A 23,707-nucleotide genomic window follows, 5' to 3' on the forward strand; every position below is an offset into this window, starting at 1 on the left:
CAAAATATCATGCATTTCTCTTCATTTTCTCTAAAATATTAAGGCAAGGAAACTTAAATTTCTCTCTAGATTATTAGGATAAAATGATCTCTTGTGCAACTACAAATTTCTCTAAAATTCCACCAAGAGTATTCATTACTTTTACATATTTCATAAAAATTGTAAAAAGTGGCCTATATTTACCTGTAAAATATTAGGGCAAAGTTATCAAAATCATTCTGTAAAAAATCAGGACAAAATATTGGAGTAAAGTGTACTAAATATCTGTGTGAATAAGTTAAAATGCCTTTAAGGTATAGTAGATATGGTCTCCGTCAATTTTTCTCACAATTTTCGAAAACTTCTCTTCATTTTGCTTTGAAATATTAGGGCAACATCTCCTAAATGTCATTACTGAATATTAGGGTAATGTGATTTGTCAGAAAATGCATCTAATTTTTTTCTTTATTTTTCTCTTAAAATAGGACAAAGTGACCTTAATATGTTTATAAAATATTAGGGCAAGAATTTAACTCTGATAATTTTTGTTTGTCAAAATTATCGAGGGATCGGGGGCAAAGGGATTTGAATCATCACTCAGTAGATTATTAGGTCGAAGTTCAGAAATGCATAATATTCTTTGAAAACAAAAGCATTTTAATACATTCAATTTTTGTTAGCAAACTTCTGTGTTGAATATTAGGGCAAACTTGTTTGTCACAGAATAGGATTCCAAATTACCTGAGTATCTACATAAAATTATAAAAAGATTATAAATACTATCTACTGTGATAACCATCTCTATAAATATTATGTGAACAGTGAATGCACTTGAACCAAACTACTACGAAGATAAAAGCGTAGTTCATGTGTGTAATGGAAAATTTCAGCTTTCGAGTTTCTCCACGGTTTGTTTTTAAATTGTTCGTTTATCTTTCAAAACACACAGATGTGTATTAATTTTACAAATGTGGCGTGTAATTTTTATCTAGAAGATAAAAAGATAAAAGACATTTTGGGTAAACAGTTGCACACGGAAGCTGTTAAGAGATTTTTTTTGAATATTTGTCTTTTTCATTTAAAATAGGTGTAGGTATGTCGTTTTTGGAACCAAAACATGTAGGTACTTTATAAAAAAAGGTCTGTTAAGAAGTTTGTAAGTATGTCGGTCTGTTCAACATAAAAAGACTCAGGGCAAAAACACGTACAAAATTCATCACAGAACTTCAATATGCTTATGACTGCACTCTAGTGGCAAAAACGTTACAGCAATAGTTACAAGAAATGTTGAACACATATACCTGGGTATACGAAAATATTCCTTATGTTTGGATTAAATTTTCTCGAAAATAAAGATATAATTTAAAATTCCGTTACAATACGGAAATAGATTGAACTTTTGTGATTACAGTGATATATAATTTATATGGTTTTGTAACAAATTGCTCGCTATTTTATTGCAAATGCTGAAGCTTTGCAAACCTTAATCAAAGCACGTGTGTCTGGAATTTTGGGTGTGGCTTAACACAACAGGATCGGGCTAAGCCCTCAGGCAGATTTTTGAAATACAATATATATTTCCTTCGACCACAGACCCGCTTTACCCGACCCCTGAGAGCGACCTGAAAGTACAGCATAATAGACTCTTAATAATAAAAAATACAGAATTTTGAGTTTAAAAATTAGGTTTTTTGTACTGCGTAATTCATTTGTGCAGTTATTTTATCGACTTCGCGTCTTGAAGCCAATAAAAATGACATATCTCTGAAAAACGAACAACAACAATACAGAAATAACACTCTTGATTGATAAATTCTAATCATGCAAGACCGAGTGTATGTTTATTTTTGATCTTCAATAATTTTCCACTGTTGTCGATTGCTTTCTGCCACTCTTCTTAGGTAGGACGAGATAAGAAACCTATCGGAACCTATATAATCCTCCCAGAGCATAATCTGAGGTTTTTACTGAATTTGCAGTGTATGAATTCGGTGCAGAGGTCAATATAGTGCAGTTTCGTTGGAGTTAGTGGGGTGTTTAATATTTTAGAGTAAAATTCGGTGACAAAAAGCTTAGATTTTTACGAGTTATGGGCATGCTTTTACGGACTAAGGCTAGAAAGATTGCCCTGGGCATTAGAATATTTTGTGTAGTGGCTCTAAGTTGTGGTTTTATTTTGTATAATAGTTTTGCGGATAGAAGATCTGAAACACCTATCGACCAACCAGGTATATTTCTTAATATAATTGTTTTTTTTTAAATTTTAATGCATAATAAACTAACTTACACTTATCACTCGAAGAAGTTTCTGAGGGTTTATGATCAAGAAAAATCACAGATCTTCCTGGGTCTGAGTAAGAACAATCTTCGGATTGTCACGGGGTTTTTAACAGGACACTGTCTCCCCAATGAACACCTCAGTAGATTGAAACTAAGAAGAAACGGCGAATGCAGATTCTGTGGGGAAGATGGGGAAACACCAGTACACCTCATCACTGAGTGCGCCGAGACGACAACCATTCGTGCCATGAATTTTGGTACGACTGATATTGGAGATGGAGAACTACCCTCTATAAAACCGTCCCAGATACTGGCTTTTGTCAAAGCCCTGGGACAGTATGATGAGTTATGATTCAAGAAAGGGGGACACAATGGATCTGTAAGGTCGAAGTGATTTACCCCCCTCCCACTCATTCTAAATTCTAAAAAAATTCTAAAACTTACACTTATACTAACGCCCTTGATGCATAATTAAACAATTTTATTTTAATTTTTAAGAATAACAATAAATAAAATTTGTCGCCCTTTATCAAAAAAACAAATATTTATTTCACTAAATTTATTATCCTATTTTTTTGATATTGACTGACAATACGGGTAATATTCAAAGCAAAAAACTAAAAGCAAACATACAATACACATAACAGGCACATGAAGAAAATACAGAATAAAATTAGGAGATTTTCGAAAATTTCATGTTGTATGTTTAGATGTGTTGAAAAAGATTAGACAGAAAAATAATTTAATATAATGCATATTATTTAGTAGAACGCAAAATCTCTTTAGATCTAATATTGACTCACGCGAAATTCACAATCGTAGAACAGCAAACAAAAATATTTTGTATCAAATATTATGTGTGTATAACAAATTTTAAGTTAGCAAAACATGGAGAACATGCTAAATAGGATTAGGAATGGAATAATTGTAATAGAAACTATACTTTCGGAAAATATGTATCTTTGGGGAACATTCACAAACGGTCACAGGACACAAAAAAAATAACACAAATTTACGTTAAGTTCAACATCAATTTTCTCTTGAACTCTTTGCTCACTTCGATAAGTTTTAGCCGACCATACCAACAGGTATGGTAGGCTATTAAGATCGCCAAAAAAAAAGTTTTTTTAATTTCACTCAAAATGATTATTTTGGGTCATAAATGACCTAAATACAAAATATTTTCATGGTGTCTGTCTGTAACACGATAACTCAAAAACTGCTAAATCGATTTTAACCAAATTTGGCATAAAAATACTGTGGCACCCGAGAATCTGGCCATTAGTTTTTGGTGGGGGTGGGGGGTTGGTAAGGGGGTATGGGAGGGGGTTAAAAATTTTAAACATCATAACTCCAAAATTACAGTAGCTAGCGAAACGCGGTTTTCAGTTTAAGATTAGGAATAGTATTTGCAACAAAATTTGTAATAACATCAAAATCAGTCAAAGTCGCAGTTTTTGAGATAAAAAAAATTAGAAAAATTGCTTTACTTTGGAACTAAAAGAACTGCCTACCAACTTTTTATTAACATATTTTAGTATGGACGGCTAAACGTGCCTCCCGGCGCCAAGTTTTTAGAAATGTCTTGCTCCTCTTCATGAATGAATCTGACTTATTTCCGTTTTTAGGTGATTCGTTCTTATTTTAAACTATTAAAAATTGTTTATACAGGTTGTTAACTCGACGATTACTTATTGGGGAGCAGAATGGCAACACTGCCTAAGCTAAGCTGTCGACTCGTCCCGTCGCGTCGTCTCTCGACGAGCGGGCCGAGGTTGCCATATTTCAACCATAAAGCTGTTGCCGCGAGTAATAAACAAATTAACAACCTGTATATTAATAGCACTTATTAAGTGGTAGGGTAGTAAATTATTAAAACAATTAATTAACAAATTAACAATTGTTTATACCTAGAAGTATCCTAGCAAAAACAAAACCGGAATTATCAAAACAAGAGATAGAGTGCAAAAGTACGATTTTTTTTTAGTTTCAACACTGAATGTTTACGACATTCAAAATAATGCTTTTACTTAGTATTTGTTTGATAGATAAATATTTTAAGAAAAATAAATTAAGAGAATTAATTAACCTGTAATGTACCTATTAAAGGCTATTATAAAATTATTACATCTTGTCATTTCATATTGAAAAATCAAAATCTACTAATCGATTTATCAGTAACTGTTTTAAGTACGTACTTTACAGAATTGACGCACTTAGATAAAATACTAATTCAATACAGACTGTTTTACAATTATTATTGTGAATTTTTAACATTTTTGTAAACGTTAAATTATGTCATTGCCACTCAAAATGTCGTTGTAACCCTTTCTTTGATTATGATTATTAATTCAGTAGACTACTTTTTTGAACCAAACGACATTTTTACGACTGGAGATGCTCGCTGTATTGTTTACACACAAAACTGGCGCCAAAAAGTACAGGAGCCTCGAAATTGCCACAAATTTTTAATACACACATATTCATTTCTTGAACTGTTTATTTTAAAATGTAGTAGATCTAGTATTACATTGCCAGACTTAATTCTATCTGCTATAATCTTATTTTGAAGTATTTTTTAAATTAAATTTTACTTTTAACATCAATTATAATTATTATTATCTTTACCTAGTCTGGAAAAATGGTATTACTTTGTAAATTTTCTTATCAATTCGTTCTTGAGAATTGAGAACATACAAATGTAAACTACTGTATTTAATATTTAATAAAAAATGCATTCAATTGATCTAATTAGTTAGTTACTTTAATGGGTAATGATTTAATAAAACTATAAGTAATATACAGGGTGTCTCAGAAATAAGTGCAAATATTTTAAGGGGTGGTTTTTACCATTTACTCTTTTTAAATATCTTGAATAGATTATCTCTTATATTTGGGGTACAGGGAGAGAAAATACATAATGATTTTTTGCAATTTTGATTAAAATTTCATTATTCAAGTTAATAATAAAAATCTGTTTGTTTTTACAGTACCCAAGCCTGCAAATGGTGTCTACCGTCATCTGCTTGGCATAGATCTGAACAGTACTGAACCATCTTACCAAAAGGACCCAATTTTAAACAACCAAAACGGTACTGAGCTCGATGCCAACTGTACTCCTGCAGCTATTCACGAGTTCCCCTCTGATGGCCTTACCAGAGAAGACAGAAGACATGGATGGGTCCTCATACACGTCATGCTCTCATGCTACCTGTTCATATTCCTAGCAGTTGTTTGTGAGGAGTACTTCGTACCCTCTATCAAGAAAATATGTAACGGTAAGTATTTACTGGATGATCAACTTTATAATAGCAGGACTACTTAGTATAGTTATTTTTTTTTAGGTTTGAATATGAAAGAAGATGTTGCCGGAGCTACATTCATGGCTACAGCTAGCTCTAGTGCTGAGATATTCATCAACAGTATTGGTACCTTCATTACACAGGGTGATCTCGGGGTAGGAACCATCGTGGGTTCTGCCGTTTTTAATATTTTGGCTGTACCAGCAGTTTGTGGCCTTTTCGCCAATATGGTAACTACAATTTTCAAAAAAAAAACTTCAATAACTTTGTCAAAGAAACATTTCAATCTTAGAGCATGATACAACTAGACACCTTACTCTTTTTTGGTATCTTGTAACCAACATAAATAAAAATTATATTTTCGTATTTTTTTGGTTTGTGCAGTGTTGCAAAATATTTTTTATGATTTTATTGTGTTTTACAGGTGTTAGAGTTGGAATGGTATTCCGTGACACGTGATAGTGCCGTATATGGCTGTTCAGTAGTATTACTCATTGTCTTCCTCCAAGATGGAAAGATATATTACTATGAAGCTTTAACTCTAGTCTTAGTTTACTCAATATATGTCATAAGTAAGTATTTTTTTATACCGTATAAAAAGATAATTTACAGTAACTAGTCTACCACTTCATTTTTAATTTTTTTTTAATATTTTTTTCTTGATGGTTACTTAGGACTTGAATTACGTGAATTTTAGCTAGAGGTTTTAAAAATAGTTACTTATATACCTAGTGTTTTAATAATTTATACTCTTTCGTTTGGTGACTAATTTCATGTACGTTACTTTTAAACAAACAATTTTACTGAATAACTATCAATCTGAATCATTTTCATAAACAATTTCTTATTATTGTCTAGTTATGATTTTTAATAATAAAATTAGCTCGAACCTACACAAGGTAGCAGCTAAAATAAAGAGGAGAGGATACTACAGGGAGATATTGCACGAAAATCAACCCTTACTACTGCAATCGAATGGAAAAGTAAATCGCTATAACAGCGGGGTAGAAGAAATACTGGATTCCGAATTGACGTTGAAAGATATCGAAGAATTAGGTACGTAAATAGAGAAATTAAGTTGATACTTCTTTTTGAGTCACCCTGTACATAAAACCGAAAAAAATTTTTTTTTTCAAACGTCAGAAAAAAAAGTCATTTTAACGCCTAGGCATAAAAGTACGAATTTATATTATCAAACTGACATAAAGTGTCAAATTCGACGAGCGTAACCATAGTTTCTGGATATACAGGATGTCCCAGAAATAATTGCAAGTATTTTTATTTTTTTTTTTTATTTTTATTGAAAAAAAATGGCATGTTCTATTCGGTGTAAAAGTGACTTTTTGTACCTCACCTTATGTCAAACACAGTAAAACACTTTATATCCTCGATCAATAAAATTAATGTTTTTTTTTTTGGTTTCTATAGAAGAATCCACTAATATTTGGGAATGGCCTAGCAAGGAGTCCAAAAGAGCAAAATGTTGGTGGGTTCTAACATGGCCCATCTCATTGGTCTTGTATTTTACCACACCAAACTGCAAGAACCACCATAGATTGTACCCAGTGACTTTTCTAATGTGTGTTTTCTGGATTGGGGCCATATCCTATCTGGAAGCTTGGTTGATAACTGTTATAGGTAATAAGATTTCAAAGTATCAAAATACATACTAGTTTTTACGACATAATGAAATTTCTATCACTTTGAACAAAATAAAAATCCGTTTAGCCAGTACCGTATGATCGAAAAAAAAACGGCGTTCAGTGGGCTTGGAAATGAACATCGATGACATTTCCAAACCAACTGGACGTCGTTTTTTTTTTCGATCATACCGTACTATTTTTTTTCATCCGGCAATCTTCTTTATGATAATTTACTTGGCAGATATATAATTGACTAATAACTACATTTTGAAATAATTTTAGACATTTTTTTTATAGATTTTTTTTATTTTTTTTTAGGTGATACACTTAATATTCCTGATTCAGTGATGGGCTTAACTTTCTTGGCAGCTGGCACTAGTGTTCCCGAAGCAGTTTCCAGTGTTATAGTCACTAACCAAGGTAAAATTTAAAATACATAATTTTTCCTTTGAGATACTTACGAAGTGCCCTGTATATTTTTTTATTTGCCTAAAAATAAATAAATAAAGTCTGATTTTGACGGATAATATTCAAAAAATTATGTACTCTCGAAGTAATCTTTTTTCGTTGAAGAGATCATATACAGGGCACAGTATATTATAGAAAGTTTTTTTGTATAATTTTTTTGAATTTGCCGTTTTTGTACAATGGTATATTAAATTTACCTTTTTTTAATTCAATTTTAGGACATGGTTCTATGGGAATCAGCAGTTCTATTGGATCCAATACCTTTGACATATTGCTTTGTCTGGGAATCCCCTGGTTTATAAAGTCGGCGTTTTATCCAAAGGTGCCTCACGAACACTGGATAACTATAAACTCTCAAGGAATTAACTATAGCGCCATATGTCTACTTACTACGCTTGTATTGTTGTACCTGACATTTTACCTTAATAAATTTAAGTAAGTAAAAAATACATATTGTTTTTGAGTAAAAATGATGCTTTGGGCACAAAAAGTCATTTTTACTCCGAATAGAACATGCTATTTTTTTCCAAACGTCACAAATATTTTTTTAAACAATTTCAAACGTTGCAAATAATATAAAGAGATTTAAAAGTAATACCTTGTAAGTAATTATATATCGAGAAACTATGTATTTCGTTTATGCCTAGGCGTTAAAATGACATTTTTATATTGTCAATAACGTCGCAAAAATTAATACTTTTGTGACGTTTGAAAAAAATACCATCTAACGCAGACTTTTTTGCCGTCCCTGTATGTAACTATTCGTTTCTTTTTCTAGGTTAGATTGGAAAGTTGGTGTTACATGTTTAGCCATGTACGTAGCATTTTTAGTATTCGCCTCTCTAGTAGAACTGAACGTGTTCTTTCCAGTAAATTTGCCAACTTGTGACAGATGATATTAGATAGTTCCTATTCGCAAATTTTATTTTATATTCTGAATATCAGAAAGACTGTAATTTTAAGTTGTGAATTGTGTTTACAATAGTTATAAACGGAAGGAAACTTGTTAATGCTTTAAATTATTGATTTTTTGATATATTTAGTATTTTCCAATTATTTTTGTGTATTTATTAGGGAAAAAATGTTGTATAAAGATAATAAATATATTTGTTATAAAAAACACAGAATTTTATTTTATATACCGGATGCGTCTCAAAAGTGGCTCATCCCTATAACTTTTTTATTTTTTAATGGCACCCTCGGTATATTTTGCTTTATTCGATAGAAAATGACACTCTGAATAGAATGACATATCATGTGTCAAATTTTGACATTGTGGCTTAAAAAAATTGTATTGTAAATTTCAATCTAGAGTGCCATGGCTGTGTTAAAAACGCTAATTTTTAATCATGGAGCATTTGAAAAATAGAATTGATCATCTAATGTTTTTCATGTCTTATACAGGCCGGTTAAGAGATGCCCAAATCGCATTTTTAATCATATCTCAATTTTCTCAAATGAAACAAGGGTGGTTCATTAGAAAATTTGAAAAACGCAGTAATAATTTGGTACTACACACTTGGTATTATGAGTCAAATTGTCGTTACGAACCACAATTTCAAATAAACCATATGCGAAAATGTCAAAAGTTTACATATGATATGTCATTCTATTCAGAGTATGATTTTCTATCGAACAAAAGTTGTAGTAATTTCAGGTGAAACAGGAAGTGACCAAAAACGACTGAATACTAACATACCAAATCCTGTTTTTTTTATCGTTAAGTTATAGGGGTGAGCCACTTTTGAGACACACCCGGTATATTAAAAATTGTTTGCAAAAAGTCACTATATTTAACAAAAGATCTTACCTACCGTCATTATGACTGTGATCTGTGATTATGACAATTAACGATCTTTATAAATAAATGTACCAATTTCTAAGACCTTTTCTTCAGTGATATGGCTGGAAATCATGGAAAATTCATCGACAGATCCCCGATAATATGTCCCGTACATCATTTTACTTTAAAACCCCGACAAATATAAAGAAAAAAATACATTTTAGGCCGGACTATCTATTGGAGATCACAATGACAATGTCGCTTCAACTCTGAAGCATCAAAGAGTGGTCGACGAAATAGATGCATTGAAGCACGACGCAAAAATTTGGAAAGAGGACGAATTTGTGGTCCCTAAGCAACTTCCCAATTTTAAAAATCCGAATTTCAAAGGAACAAACACAGAAGTACTGTTTTTATTTTTTTTTATTTAGGTCATATTACATAGAAACGCTTTTTTTTCTAATTGAATGTATATTTTTTTTGTGTGATATATTCAAAATTTTCTTGCGATTAGATCAAAGAAGTGTTATGCCCACCAGTTCTAACCAGATATCAGCAACTGGTTACTGACTTAAAAGACACATGCTACGATTCATACTGGAATGCTGATGTCGGTAAATCTAGAGATCCCAATCAAGGATTGCCAGCTGGGATGAATATTGTAGGAACTACCTTTGGTACACCATCCGTAAGAGGTAAATGTAATAAATTATAAAAAAAAGATATAAAAAAAGAAAAAAATAAAGAAAAAAAAATAAATAAATAAAAAAAAAATATATATATATATATGTGTGTTTACATTTTTCCTACTAGATCCTATTATTTTTTCAGATATTTCTGTAAAAGAACTTGTGAACCCATCTAAAGGTCCGTACCAAGTTCTGGCTGAAAGCCAAGTTGCTCATGACATGTACAAAAAGACTCACAGAGACTATAACCCATCAGAAAAAATAGACAGAGGGTAATACGTCCTCCTTAAAATTCCGTAAAATTATCTTATACGATTTTATTTTCAAAAATTTCACCATTTTCCGCCGCTTTCAAACACCCAATATAATCTATTTAGATACTATCGTCCAGCGTACGACCCTAAGAGATGTTACGGTGCAAAAACCAAGTACGACCCCAGAGGCATATGGGCTAAATGTGCCCTGGATTGGTACGAAAAAAGGCCTGTTGTACACGCTGCTAAAGTACAAGCCGATTATTTGGATAGAACTAGGCCAATACTTGGGAAAGTATTAGCTCCGTAAGTCTCACTAAGTCAGTATTTATTACACTTAGGGGTTCAGCAAAATGAAACACTGATTCACCACAATAACAATGTGTTTCTTCCATAATAAGTTAGAAGAACGTGTTATTTGTTGTTGTTATTACTGTCTTTTAGCAACAAAAATATTGAATGCGTACCCAAAGGTTACTCTTTCGGCACGAACAAGTTTCAAGAAAGATTCGGGATGGAAGAATTATTGAAGGACGCGGGAGTATCGCCCAGTATATACAAAAAAGATGTGTACCGCTGGGTATCGTCTTTGAACAAACTGCGATTACAATTGAAGGAAAAATGCAGAAGAGGCTACAACTTGAATGATTTATTCCAGAAAGCACTATATATTGACAAGGTTATATACAGTACAATATGAAAAAAAAATAAGTGGATGTTTTTTTAAGGAAAAGTTTTTAAAAAAATTGTTTTTACAGGAAAAAACGGACTGGATAAATACGTCTGATTTTTTCGATCTGTGTACCTGCAGTCGGATCAAGTTCTCCACGCAGGATCTCATGGAACTGTGCGAACATCTCAAGTATATCCACAATGAGAAAATCAATTACAGAAAATTTATAGAAATGATCGACATAAACAGAGATTTTCCTTCGGATTTTAAGATCACTAATGGTATGTATGAAATACATCTTATACCGGGTGCGTCTCTAAAGTGGCACACTTTTTTTAGATAAAAAAAACAAGATTTGGTATCTTAGTATATGACATAAATTAGGATTGATTGACGTATTCAATCGTTTCTGGTCACTTCCTGTTTCACCGGAAATGACTACAACTTTTGATTTTTAAATGTCACCCTCGGTATTTTTTTCTTACTTTATTCGATAGAAAATGACACTCTGAATAAAATGACATATCATATGTCAACTTTTGACATTTTTGCTTAAAACAAAATCGTATTTTAAATTTCAATCTAGAGTGCCATGACTGTGTTAAAAACACTCATTTTTAATCAAGGAACCTTGTAAAAATAGATTTGATCGTCTAATGTTTTTCGTGTCTTGTTCTGGCCAGTTATAAAAGATTTTTTTCAAATGGAACAAGGGTGGTTCATTAGCAAATTAGGAAAAAGCATTTTTTGGACTAATTTGGTCCACACAGTTGGTATTTTGAACCAAATTGTCGTTATGAACCGCTTGTTACAATTTCAAATAGACCATATGGGAAAATGTTAAAAGTTGACATATAATATGTCATTTTATTCAGAGTGTCATTTTCTATCGAATAAAGCAAAAAAATACCGAGGGTGCCATTTAAAAATCAAAAGTTGTAGTCATTTCCGGTGAAACAGGAAGTGACCAAAAACAATTGAATACGCCAAGCAATCCTAATTTATGTCATATACTATACAAATAAAAAATTGATAGGGGTGAGGAGCTTTTGAGACGCACCCGGTAGTATTTTTTGAAGTACCTAAAGTGAAGTGTAAAGTAAAAATTCTCTTGCCAATAATTATAAATATTTTTAGATCTCCCAGACAAGAACAAATATTACATCACCTCATCCCAAGCTGCCAGCTGCGATTATCTTTTTATTAACAATGAAGGTATTTTTTTACTAAATTTAGTCTTAAATCTGTTTCAAATCACATTATTCTAGTAAAAAATTACATTTGTTTAATTTTTTACCACATGTACTACAAGAAGTCATTCATATCTTCAGATGGAAAATTTATAAAGTTGTAATTATAAATATTTATATTATAGTACTGCCTCCTGCTGGTATACCGTCCATTAGAAACGACCTACCCAGACCTATAGTACCGGAAGGAGGCTGCAGGGCCGACCTTGACAATCTCGGAGAAGAAACGTCAGCCAAGGCTGTCGTTAATCCCAGTATCTATACCAACTACGGCTTGAACTACAGAGACTTCTTTATGGTACTGCTACACAACTACAATAATATACATAATACAACTAATAATTTGCTTTGGATCTTTGACTTTATCGCCTAATTTTTTTACGAGAACGGTAGTAGACCAAGCTTGGAGAACAGTGCAGTCGATGTCGGTAAAATAGTTGAGTGATTTTATCGATTTTTTATTGGTGTTCTTAATTTTTTAAATTTAATAAGTGTCATGAAAAACATTGAAAAAATAAACTGATTGGGTATTTTTCAAATTTTTTTCATTTCTATCGTACAAAATCGACGTATTGTACTTATTGATCTCCCCTGTAGACCTACATCTATATCTAAAATTAATATACACAGTGTCCCAGATAAGTTGGGAGCAACATAAAGATTATTTAATTTTGTTAGCCTAGGTCTGCCGAAACTATCAGGAATCTTTTTGAGAAAATCGGATATACTTTTCCCGGCAATAGTTTCGAAGAATTATGGAAAATGGGACTGGATATGGATTGTACAGGCATGGTGTGCATAGATACCTTCAAGAAGCTCCTGCAAAGACAGTGTGCCAAACCCAAACTGCTAGTGGACGAAAAAGATATTGAATGTGCGCGTTTGAAGATCTAAATTATTTAATGTTCTTTTTTTGAATAAAGAAAATTTATTTCTCAATTGTATTAGACTATAGTTATTTTTATTTAACTTTTCCCAATATAAATGAAAAAAATAGTATATTGTTTTATTAGGAGTAAAAATGATACTTTTAGTGGCCAGGCTGTACGTTTGACATATAGGCGAGGAACAATATAGAACACGCAATTTTTTTTTTCAAACGTCACAAATAATGTTTTAAACAATAAACAAACTATGGTTGTTGAATTTGTCACTTTATATCGGTTTAATAATATATTTTAGTTATTTTATGCTTAGGCGTAAAAGTTCTATTACTTTTATGCCACACTGTATATAAAATATAAAATTTAATAAAACTCCCCTTATACACTCAATGTTTTTATTACAGAGCAACATTTTCATATAAAATTTCCAACTAAAAATTTTTATTCTCAAAATAATATTTCTATTTTACCCACTTTTTAGAATGTAAACTCTGTTACATTATTTTTATATAATTAATTATAAAAATCTGTTACACCTGTTAATGATTTATATTAACAAATTTCATGATTTTAAAGGACTAAAAAAGATGAAATAAAATAAATGTTATATTTCTATGCTATACAAAATAATATAAACTTAACCTAACTTCTTCTCCTGTCTCTTTTCGTTCTCTCTCTGTGATCGTTATTATCCGCTCTGTGGTACCTCTCACGCGACCTCGATCTTCTCTCCTTTTCCACCTTTACTCTATTCCTATCTCTAGATCTGGGCCTCTCAAAATCTCTTCTCTTGTTCTTCAATTGTGAGATATTGTCTTCATAGCGACTCTTCATCCATTGGTAATCTTTTTTTCTGGCATTTCTTTCATGTTTCTTGTTACTATCACTGTCTTCCGACTCTTCTTTGTTTCTTTCTTTTCTGTTTTTATTATCTTTCCTTTTTTCATCTTTAGACTTACTGTCGTTTTTCGTACTTTTTTTAGATTCTTTTTTATTGCTTTGTTTTTTATCTTTTTTCTTTCTTCTTCTTCTATCTTCTTCCGAATCGCTTGAACTTTCTAGATAACAAATAAAAAATTATTGATCATAGTTATTATTATAAATAAATATCGTAGCATCATGTAAAGTGATCAAAAAGGAAGGGAAGAATGCAATATTATATAAGGTGTCACATTTAAAAAAAAGTTGTTTTACTTAACAAAATTTATCCTACCTGAGCTACTATCTTGATCAGAAGATTCTGAACTGGACGAACTGCTACTGCTGCTTTCTTCACTCTCTTCTTTTGTTACAACAGGCAGATTTTTCGGGATGTTCTTCAAGTGTTCCCTAAGTTCATCAGTGAGACCACCCAGACCAATGGACGTGAAAAAATTGATAGAAAACCGAGTATTTTTCGGGTTATCTCTGGGAAAGAGTCCAGCAAAATGGCCTTGGAGAGTCCTACAAAGAAAATCGGTCTAAATAATTAATTATAAATAAAAAAAACTATAACTATTATAAAGAGTAAGGGAAAAAACCATATCTAATATCTTATTATCTATGTACTTACGGGTCCTTTAGTCTGGCGTTCAGTTTTCCCAGTCCCATATACTCTGCCAATTCTTGAAAGAGAATTTTGATAAAAATTCTACTGGAACTATTAGTGTCTTCCTCGTTCATCTTCATTATTTCCAAGACCTCCCAACCGATGGCATCGGTGAATAATAAATGAGCAAAGAATTTGCTCACGTTTCTCAACCTATTCGCGTCCAATCTGTGGGTGGTTGCATAAGTATCTTTGAATATTTGTTGAAACGGTTCCACGTAAGTTTTGTTGATTTGACAGAATCGCTGAGCGAGAAGTCCGTAGAATTTTTCGTAGGTTCTTTGTTCAGCACAGCAATCTAACAAAAACAATTTTATATATAAATATATCGCAAAGTCAAAAAAAAAACGGTGTCATAATAGCCGTTTTATAAAGTACAAAGATGCGGTTTTGACGTTACTGTGCTTGTTTTTTAAGAAACTAAAGAGGCTACATGCAGATTTGTCCTAGCCCTCTTCCTTCCTGAAATACTGGGCGAATTTTAAATTGTTAAATTAAATAAAATGAAATAATAATCATTTAAACTAGGTTGATTTATGTTAAAAAGTTAAATAATGCATTTTTTACCTTATTTATGAATATATAATAATAAGGTAAATAAAATAAAAAAATAATATACAGGATGTCCCAATATAACATATGTAGGTGTTTTACATGTGTATTATTACTTACCCAAGAACATATGACACAGTTCAATCTCTTGGCCAGGCTTCAACTCCATCTTGAGCAACTTGTGAGCACACTCCTCAAAGTCCAAACTAGACTGTATAGTCAAGTATATTGTTCTCCTGAGCACAATCAAATTCGTTTCCGTATTATCAATAATGGTGTCTTTGGCTTTGGCTTCTTCGCCTTCCTCTTCTTCGTCATCACTATCATCCTCTTCATCATCCGATCCTCCCTCTTCTGATCCTGAGCCAGATTCACTGTCCGTTTGTAAGATTTCTTTACTCAGAATCTTGTATTTTCCCTCATTTAATTGGTAGTCATCGTCAAACTTAAAGACATCTGAAATAAAAAAATATTTTAATATTTAACTTTGGCTTTATTTGAAATTATCTTACTTAAAATTTCGTCTGAATCGGCTTGTTTGACGTCATCAAGCTTTATCAGATGCGTAAACTGATCATCTTCTTCCACCACATCTAGTTCTTCAATTACGGCAGCATGGTCTTTAAATCCATCTTTTCTGATTTGAAACATTACTTCAATCATATATTGTATTCTTTTTTCAAGCTGTCCCTCATGAAGAATGTTTCTTAACATTTCAAAAATTGCATTGATACCTATAAAAATAAACATATAAAACATACTTACATATACATTATTATTTCATATAAATTTACCTCTGCTAGACACTTCTGTTAGTTTTTGTCCACACTCCTTCAAGAAAGCTATAGCCACCTCGACAGAATCATCTGTCGGTGTTTCTATTAACAAAGTTAGAATTTCCAGAGCCAGAATTTCATGCGCAACAGACTGATTAACTAAATGTGCTACAAAGGTAGCTGCTGAAATACATATAGTCTTATTGTTCTGTTTAAACCCTCGTTTAAACTGTAGGACCAATCTCTTCAATAACAATTCCCCGATATTTGGAAACTTTGAGTTGATAACGGCGACTAAAGCAGCATAGACGTTGGTAAAAGTAGGTGAGGCAGCTTGGGCTTGAATTATAGATTTACAAAGCAGCCCTCTACCACGAATAATGTTTTCGTGTAGTAATTCTCTGGCTATAATACCGATATTGGAGGTATTTACTTTGTTGATGTAACCGTGTATGGATTTCTTTAATGCTTCCCAGGCTATTCTCTGGAAGGCTGCTGAAGATTTATCTGTAATTTCAGCTTGCATCATGCGTAGTTTCGCGGGGGGTATGTAAGCTCCACCGGTCTTAGATGTAAGGAGGTCAACAGTTTTCTTTTCCCGAGGTTTGATAATGGATTTGTCTTCAGGAGCATCTTTTTGGGGCTCTTTTCCTTTGACTTTATCCTCGTCAATGCTTTTGGTGTCATAATACCTTTTTCCAACCACGTTTTCGTCTTTTTTTGGATACTTTGTCCAGTACCTATCGTTGTTTTCCTTTCTTCGGTCATCTCCATAATATCTGGGCAAAATTACAGCTTCGTCCGAATTATCTGCTTTTCGTCTCTTCCTGTCCTTTCTACGTCTCTCTCGAGATGATGAACGAGACCTGCTACTACGTTTTTTACCCTTTTCAGACCGATTTTCACGTTTCTTACTTCTTTCTTTGGTAACGTCGTCCTTTGGCGAGACAGAACGTCGCTCCTCTACTAAATTAGCGTCCGAATCTGAAGTCATTTTAATAGCTTAACATTCACCAATAAACAAACCACTAATTTATATTTTTTCTTTAATTTTAACTATATTTTAACACCTTAAAATGAATCGATTTCAAAATACTTCAAACAGTTTAAAAAATCAAGCTTTGACAACTACCACAGAAAAACTAACTGACAGTTGACAGTTCTGACCACAGAACATATCTCTGGAACACGGTGACTGACGTTGAAGGGATTATTTGCTGCAAATAGTCTCAGCTACACATGTGCACATCATCGATGTTGCCAGATTGCAAGTTATTTTGGAATTATTTTCAGTAGAAAACAAATTGTGTTTTTTTCAGTGCTATCAATATTATATTATTATTTTAATTAAACAGAAATAAAACTCTAGACACTACGTTTAAAAAGTTCTTTATTAAAAATTCGAAAAATTAAAAAAGGTGTGTCCAGGTTTCTTCCTTTTTTTGGAATTTTTAAATGCTGTAGCTCCATATCATGTTCATACTACGTTTTATAACATTCCATTAAAATTGTAGAATCAGCAACATTAATAGTTACCTTGTTTCATTCGGCTTATACATATTGCATTAATTTTTCTGCTATCTTAAGATTTTTATATCTTTACACCTAAATTATGTGATTTTCTGAGCATATCTAAAATATAAAAATATATGATTTATATAATTAAGATATCTTAACAGTTATTTTCCACACCACAAAGCATAATATAAGGATAATATCTGTGATAATATGTAGTGTTATGACATAAAAAATATTATAAAAAATAAAAATATCTTTCAACCTTCACCATATTGTGAAGATTTTATTTTGGCATTAAAATAATATATTAGAGAAACCAGAGAGTTTAGGAGATACAAGATAAGTTAATGAAATTCTTACCTATTTTTTGTAAGTCCATCGCTACACAACTGCCTCCCATCTTCAAATTCTTGCAAGAAGGAACATCCAACATAGTTTTAACCTGAAATATTAAATAAACATTAGTTACTTGAAGAGATTAATAATATACTCATATAAAATCTTAAGAAAAGGTAACAATAAGAGGTTAAAAAATAATATAAAGTAATAATTGTTGTTCTCACCGTAGCGAGTAGCTATTTCAAAAACCAAAATAATTTGATAGCTGCTACTAATATCTCAAAATTTTATCTTCTACTCCTATCCATGCCCATATATTTATTTCTTTTTTCGATTTTCCAAAATTTTCTTGACTTTATGGTGAAGGAAGATATAATTGGATTCAGATTTTCGATAAATATTCCCTAGAAGTTTGATACAAAAAAGAAAAAAGTATTAGTATTGATATAATGACTATAAAAATACAAATATAATTATAAACTAGAATTTTGTCTTATAATGAAAAATATTATTGTTTACCAAAATAACTAACAAATTTGCCACTTATTTATACGTTTTTTTTTCATAAAATAATTTCGTACTTAGACATCCAATATATTTTATTTGTACACTTCAATTTTGATGCAGATGATTTTATGTAAAAAATAAAAAAAAACATATTTAAAAATCTAGAAAATTATAAAGCTGTAAGAAGATACTTTCTTACCTGTCATCATCAACAGATTGTTCAACAAACACTATGGTGTAGCATATCCCTCACATATTTAGATAATCTCTTTGTAGTTGGGCCCATTGTTGTCTATTGTTGGCTACGCCAGCTCAAGTTATCCCTGCTAATTTCCTAATATCATGGTCTCCTAGGTCTCTTAATTCCTTGTGGGTACCATGCTGTAATTTTTCTGGCCCATCTGTTGTCCGTCCTTCTTGCCAGGTATCCTGCCTATTGCCACTTGAGGGATTTGACTTTTGAGGGTCTTTTGTCGTATCCACTCTATGCTTTTATGGTCTCTCTTGGTTATTCCCAGCATATTTCGTTCCATTGAGCGTTGTGCGACCTACAGTTTCCTTATAAAGTCCATTTTAATTGTCCAGGTTTGGCATGCATAGGTCATGACTGGTAGTATACATTGGTCGAATGTTTTCTTCTTTAGATAAAGTGGCATTCTGGATTTGAATATGATTGAGTTTCTTCCATAAATACTCCATGCTAACTTAATTATTCTGTTGATTTCTGGTGGTAGAGATCCCGAGCTCTGTATTAGTTGTCCCAAATATATTTAATCTTCTAATATTTCTAGTGTTATTGTGCTATTTATTAGAATGTTTTTTCTGTCTACTAGTTCGTGGTACATTACTTTAGTTTCTGCTTGTAGAAGATACATTAATTTTGAGACCTACTTTACTGCTGGCTGTATTTAGTTCGTTAATTTGGGCTTGTAGTTCTTCAGGACTATTGGCAATTAGGACTATGTCATCAGCGAATCTTAGATTGTTATGATATTCCCCATCTATTTTTAATCCTTTGTTGGTCCAGTCCAGTTGACTGAAGATTTCTTCTAGTGTTGCTGTAAACAACTTTGGGGATATCGCGTCTCCCTGTCTTACCTGTATATATATATCCCTATATATTTTTTACACTCAATATTTTTTTTTCACACTCAAAATCTGTCTGATATCTTCACAGCACTCAACACTACCTTCCCAAAAATTCCACATATAGCGCCCTGAAAAAAAGGATATGCAACAACCAGTCTACAATACCTACAGTGCAGCTCATACAGAGAACGTTAGTCCCTGAAGAGCTTGGAGCTGAAAAAATCGAAACACTGAACACGAGCCAATGTGAACTTGTAAGACATTCAGATGACCTTAACGATATCTACTCAAAATGATCCTGCTGTGGTTCCTTGGAGACTCATACAAAGACTGATAGTACTAGAGCACCTTGAACTACTGCTGTAAAAAAATAGGAGCAACAAAGAGTACCATATACATAGAAATTGTGTAGACTTCAATTTGGCTTCGACATGACTCTCAAACCTGTTGCATACAGCTTCAAACAAAGTAGATGTTCAATCAACGTAAATCTATAAGATACAAGAAGAACCATACAATAATCATCTGAAGGCGTTGAATCAAGTAGGCTGCAGTAGTTCCTGGGAAGACTGGTACTTATTGATCATTATATTCCCATTCTTGCTTCAAACGTAGTGGAACTTCAACCCATGTGAACCTATGAAACACAAGAACCCTACCAAAATATTCTGCAGGCATCGACTCAAACTGGCTACTGTGGTTCCCTCTACGGTTCATACCAATACCTGTAAAAAATAGTAACAAAAAAAGGCTACCATATACATAGGGATTGTGTAGACCTCAATTTGGCTCCGACATGACTCTGACCTGGTGTATACAGCTTCAAACAAAAGTAAATGAAAGTGAGTTTAAAAATTAGGAAGTTATATAGAGTTACCTATACACCTACACGTTTAATTTAAGAAAATAAAAATATCTATTAGACATTCTCTAGATTTCAATTTGACTAAGATAATATGAAGAATGATATTAATTATAGTTAATAAAAGTTTTTTTTTGAAATGGTTTAAATCAGAGAGAAGCTAATCCCAAGTAATGTTAAAAAGAAAACACTAAAACAATAAAAGACTTGGAATCCTCATTATCTTAGCACCCTCGATTCAACATTACGGAGACTAGAATAGGATGATTATTCTATTAAATTTAGTTTAAAATTACAGAAAATACTAATACTAATAGTGACCTAGAAAGCTATAAAAATCTCTACTATGCAAGCTAAAAAAATTAAATCCCTTTATTCTGGGGCCTAGAATAATTATATCTGAACTTGAATTGGAAATATATAAATAAATTTAGAAAATTTAGACTATTTGTATTAAACATTTAGTTATCAAAATGCAACATGCGTTTATTCTAAAATAGTAATAATTAAATAAAAGTCAGTTAAAAAAATTAAGAAGTTAAAGAAAATTACCTACACCTACATGTTTAATTTAAGAAAATAAAAATAATTGTTAGACGTTTTCTAGATTTTAATATGACTTAAATAATATGAAGAGAGCTAGTTAGAAGAACATTAAATACATTCTTAAACAAAACCGATAGACATAACAACCCAATAAAAAGACCGATAGACATAACAACCCAATGGACCTCTTCTGCTTTCGAGAGGAAAGCATGTTCTTTGCTTCTGTGAGGAGCCTCCACAGAGGACGTTAGCCCCCGTGGATCTCAACCCAACGTGCTTCTGTGAGGACGCTCATACAGGGGACTTTAGCTCCTGCAGAGGTCGACTCAACACTCTGCTTCGCTTCTGTGAGAGGCCCCACAGGTGACTTTAGCTCCTGCAGGACCGCGCTCACGCCATCTCCAGGGAAATAAACGAACAACCAAATAAACCAGAAAAAATAACCAAGAAAATGTACATTTAAAAAAACTTACGTTTTTTTGCAGAGCATTCCCCACGATGTGCATCCCTGGCACAAAAATATACGCTCACTAACCTGAAACAACAGAAAAAATACGTTAGTTGAAAGTAATAAAAAAAGAAATAAATCTTATAACATACCTGATTTTATCTCGTTCCATGCTCTCCATCCTACTGTCCTTTTCCAGAAAATCTTCGTTCCAGACCTGCACCAATCGTCGTGCCTCCTCAGAAACAGCCTTAAGGACAAGAGTACCTTAAGGCCACAGTTAGTGAAGAAGGTACTACGACTGAGACCTTGCACATCGGACATCCCAAGGCCACAAAAATTATAGATTTACTACTATAGGTGACAAGAAAGGTATTTAGGTGTCTTTAACGAGATAAATCTGTATAGAGAACTCTAGAGATTAAATAATAATAAATGAGGAAAATATAAGTTAATTTTATTTTCAACGAGAATTTACTTTACTAGAAAATACAATTAATGATGTGCAAAATGCAGTATTTTAAAATTATCAAATTTAAGTTTTATTATGTTAAACATGAACAAAATTAAAAATAGTTTGAATGGTTTTAGTATAAACGTACAAGTTTATTAAGAAACATGATAGAACACCTTTTTTTAAATGTAAATGCAATTAGAAAATAATTTAAAAAATAGTAAAATGATGATAGAAATAATTAGATTTAATCCCTTGACAATGCCTTACAGAAAACTATTACAGAGACTGGAATAGAGTGATTATTGTTTGAAATTTAGTTTAATATTACAGAAAATAAAAATTAGGTCCTCTAGAATTTTTTGAAAAGAACCTAATCCCAAATAAGGCTAAAAAGTGAACACTAAAAACAATGAAAGACTTGGAATCTCCATTGCCTTAGCACTCTCGATTCAACATTACAGAGACGCTAGAATAGAGTGATTAAATTTAGTTTAAAATTACAGAAAATAAAAATGATATCCTTTAGGATTTTTAGAAAGAATCTAATCCCAAATAACGCTAAACAGAAAACACCAAAATAAGAAAGGCTGTGAACCTCAATTACCTTAGCACTCCCCATTCAACACTACCGAGACTATAGATAAAAATATAAAAAAGAATAATTTTTGTTATAAAAATACTTGAAAAAAAGAAAATGGTTAATTGATGATCCGATTTCTTTGCATATATTTCATTAAACTTTGAGCAAAAAAAAATATTTTTCAATAATAAGTTAAACATAACAGAGTAAAAGCCAAATTGGGTAATAAATTATTTTGAGAAATAGACACCTCGAAAAAAATTAAAGATATTATTTCTTGTGATTTTTACAAACGATAAGAAATACAAAGGATTATAATATGATTCGAATCAAAGAAAGTATGAACGCAAATAAAAAGTGTGGCCTTAAAATGCTGTGAAAAGCCTTAGAACAGCCCCAGAACCACGAACCGACGCGACCGTTATAATTATGCTTTAGAAATGGTTCTAATACATTTCCTCTTCATCTGCATACTGAAACAACGATAAAAATAAAATCAGTAAAGATGTCCAAGTACAGAAAGTCCAAATAAATTCAACTCACCTCCATTACACATCCTTTTACCGGCGATTCCTGCCACACGGCGTAAAAAGCAGCGTCGTCACACCGCGGGGGCAGAAGGACGCCCCTGGTTCCTCAGGAACTACCGACGGTCCCTGTGGGATCCCATTTAACGCGTAATCAGGATCGACAGAACCTGGAATTACTTTTTAGCAGCAGGACATCAAAAAACAGAGACCGACTAAATTCACAAATAACACACGCTGCGTACGAAAACGATCATAGTTCTGGAAAGATAGAAATATTTTTGAATTAGATTTATGAAAAAGAAATGGACAGATGTGTCTTCGGACTTAGCTCTACGACTGCTAGATGACTAAGTACTACGGATGGAGAATTAAAAAATAAACATTTTTTTTGTATTTAGAGTATTTCAAAATTTTTAACATTTTCCACAGTAAATTTTTATAAAAGCTACCGAATGATTTTTCTCGTATTTTACCGTTGAAAAAGCCATATGAAATAATACTGCGTGTATCTGCGAAATAATAAAAAATTTTGAAACACTTACATACAAAAAAAATCATTTTTTAATTCTCCATCTAATAAAAAAATAATATACAGATTGTTCCATTTAAAAACAAAAATTATTTTATATTTTAGAAAGTTTGGCGTAGGATTTTGAATATCCAGTATGATTTAAGAAAAGCAAAAAGTCTCTAAGAAATAAATAAAATTA

At 32.1% G+C, this 23,707-nt stretch overlaps 3 protein-coding genes and 1 long non-coding RNA gene across 6 annotated transcripts; 2 read left to right on the top strand and 2 right to left on the bottom strand.

Moving 5' to 3' along the window:
• Positions 1 to 1,904: 1,904 nt before the first annotated feature.
• LOC115876290 (sodium/potassium/calcium exchanger 3-like) lies at positions 1,905 to 8,784 on the top strand. The gene is made up of 9 exons (XM_030892015.1): positions 1,905 to 2,207; positions 5,250 to 5,537; positions 5,604 to 5,791; positions 5,986 to 6,133; positions 6,420 to 6,617; positions 6,990 to 7,199; positions 7,523 to 7,624; positions 7,891 to 8,107; positions 8,451 to 8,784. The coding sequence occupies exons 1-9, from the start codon at positions 2,069 to 2,071 to the stop codon at positions 8,566 to 8,568; spliced, it is 1,608 nt and encodes a 535-aa protein (XP_030747875.1). The 5' UTR covers positions 1,905 to 2,068; the 3' UTR covers positions 8,569 to 8,784.
• Positions 8,785 to 9,480: 696 nt separating this feature from the next.
• LOC115876291 (EF-hand domain-containing family member B-like) lies at positions 9,481 to 13,257 on the top strand. The gene is made up of 10 exons (XM_030892016.1): positions 9,481 to 9,624; positions 9,680 to 9,859; positions 9,970 to 10,150; positions 10,287 to 10,416; positions 10,522 to 10,704; positions 10,843 to 11,077; positions 11,157 to 11,352; positions 12,209 to 12,286; positions 12,447 to 12,619; positions 13,000 to 13,257. The coding sequence occupies exons 1-10, from the start codon at positions 9,574 to 9,576 to the stop codon at positions 13,213 to 13,215; spliced, it is 1,623 nt and encodes a 540-aa protein (XP_030747876.1). The 5' UTR covers positions 9,481 to 9,573; the 3' UTR covers positions 13,216 to 13,257.
• Positions 13,258 to 13,607: 350 nt separating this feature from the next.
• LOC115876292 (pre-mRNA-splicing factor CWC22 homolog) lies at positions 13,608 to 17,257 on the bottom strand. Of its 3 annotated transcripts, none has more exons than XM_030892018.1 (7): positions 16,140 to 17,257; positions 15,858 to 16,079; positions 15,466 to 15,801; positions 14,758 to 15,091; positions 14,419 to 14,648; positions 13,848 to 14,263; positions 13,608 to 13,741 (listed from the first exon to the last, which is right to left on the bottom strand). In XM_030892018.1, the coding sequence occupies exons 1-6, from the start codon at positions 17,113 to 17,115 to the stop codon at positions 13,848 to 13,850; spliced, it is 2,514 nt and encodes an 837-aa protein (XP_030747878.1). In that variant the 5' UTR covers positions 17,116 to 17,257; the 3' UTR covers positions 13,608 to 13,741. The 3 variants fall into 3 exon arrangements, 2 of the variants coding, with proteins under 2 accessions (XP_030747878.1, XP_030747877.1); XR_004049123.1 differs by having other exon boundaries at positions 13,620 to 13,744; positions 13,786 to 14,263; XM_030892017.1 differs by lacking the exon at positions 13,608 to 13,741 and having other exon boundaries at positions 13,757 to 14,263.
• Positions 17,258 to 17,569: 312 nt separating this feature from the next.
• LOC115876295 lies at positions 17,570 to 18,770 on the bottom strand. The gene is made up of 3 exons (XR_004049124.1): positions 18,203 to 18,770; positions 18,000 to 18,081; positions 17,570 to 17,753 (listed from the first exon to the last, which is right to left on the bottom strand). It is a non-coding gene; the product is annotated as an uncharacterized LOC115876295 (long non-coding RNA).
• Between the last annotated feature and the right edge of the window lie 4,937 nt (positions 18,771 to 23,707).

Source organism: Sitophilus oryzae, unplaced genomic scaffold (genome assembly GCF_002938485.1).
Source record: "Sitophilus oryzae breed Bouriz unplaced genomic scaffold, Soryzae_2.0 scaffold_1430_pilon_pilon, whole genome shotgun sequence".
Lineage (NCBI taxonomy): Eukaryota > Metazoa > Arthropoda > Insecta > Coleoptera > Curculionidae > Sitophilus > Sitophilus oryzae.

Excerpts from the sequence above, each read along its gene's own strand:
- LOC115876290 (XM_030892015.1), top strand. The coding sequence starts at position 2,069 with ATGGGCATGCTTTTACGGACTAAGGCTAGAAAGATTGCCCTGGGCATT. Across the intron at positions 5,538-5,603 it reads TATCAAGAAAATATGTAACG|GTTTGAATATGAAAGAAGAT; the intron begins GTAAGTATTTAC and ends ATTTTTTTTTAG. Across the intron at positions 8,108-8,450 it reads TTTTACCTTAATAAATTTAA|GTTAGATTGGAAAGTTGGTG; the intron begins GTAAGTAAAAAA and ends TTCTTTTTCTAG.
- LOC115876291 (XM_030892016.1), top strand. The coding sequence starts at position 9,574 with ATGGCTGGAAATCATGGAAAATTCATCGACAGATCCCCGATAATATGT. Across the intron at positions 9,860-9,969 it reads TCAAAGGAACAAACACAGAA|ATCAAAGAAGTGTTATGCCC; the intron begins GTACTGTTTTTA and ends TCTTGCGATTAG. Across the intron at positions 10,151-10,286 it reads TGGTACACCATCCGTAAGAG|ATATTTCTGTAAAAGAACTT; the intron begins GTAAATGTAATA and ends TTATTTTTTCAG.
- LOC115876292 (XM_030892018.1), bottom strand. The coding sequence starts at position 17,115 with ATGACTTCAGATTCGGACGCTAATTTAGTAGAGGAGCGACGTTCTGTC. Across the intron at positions 16,080-16,139 it reads AACAGAAGTGTCTAGCAGAG|GTATCAATGCAATTTTTGAA; the intron begins GTAAATTTATAT and ends TTATTTTTATAG. Across the intron at positions 15,802-15,857 it reads CGATTCAGACGAAATTTTAA|ATGTCTTTAAGTTTGACGAT; the intron begins GTAAGATAATTT and ends TTTTTATTTCAG.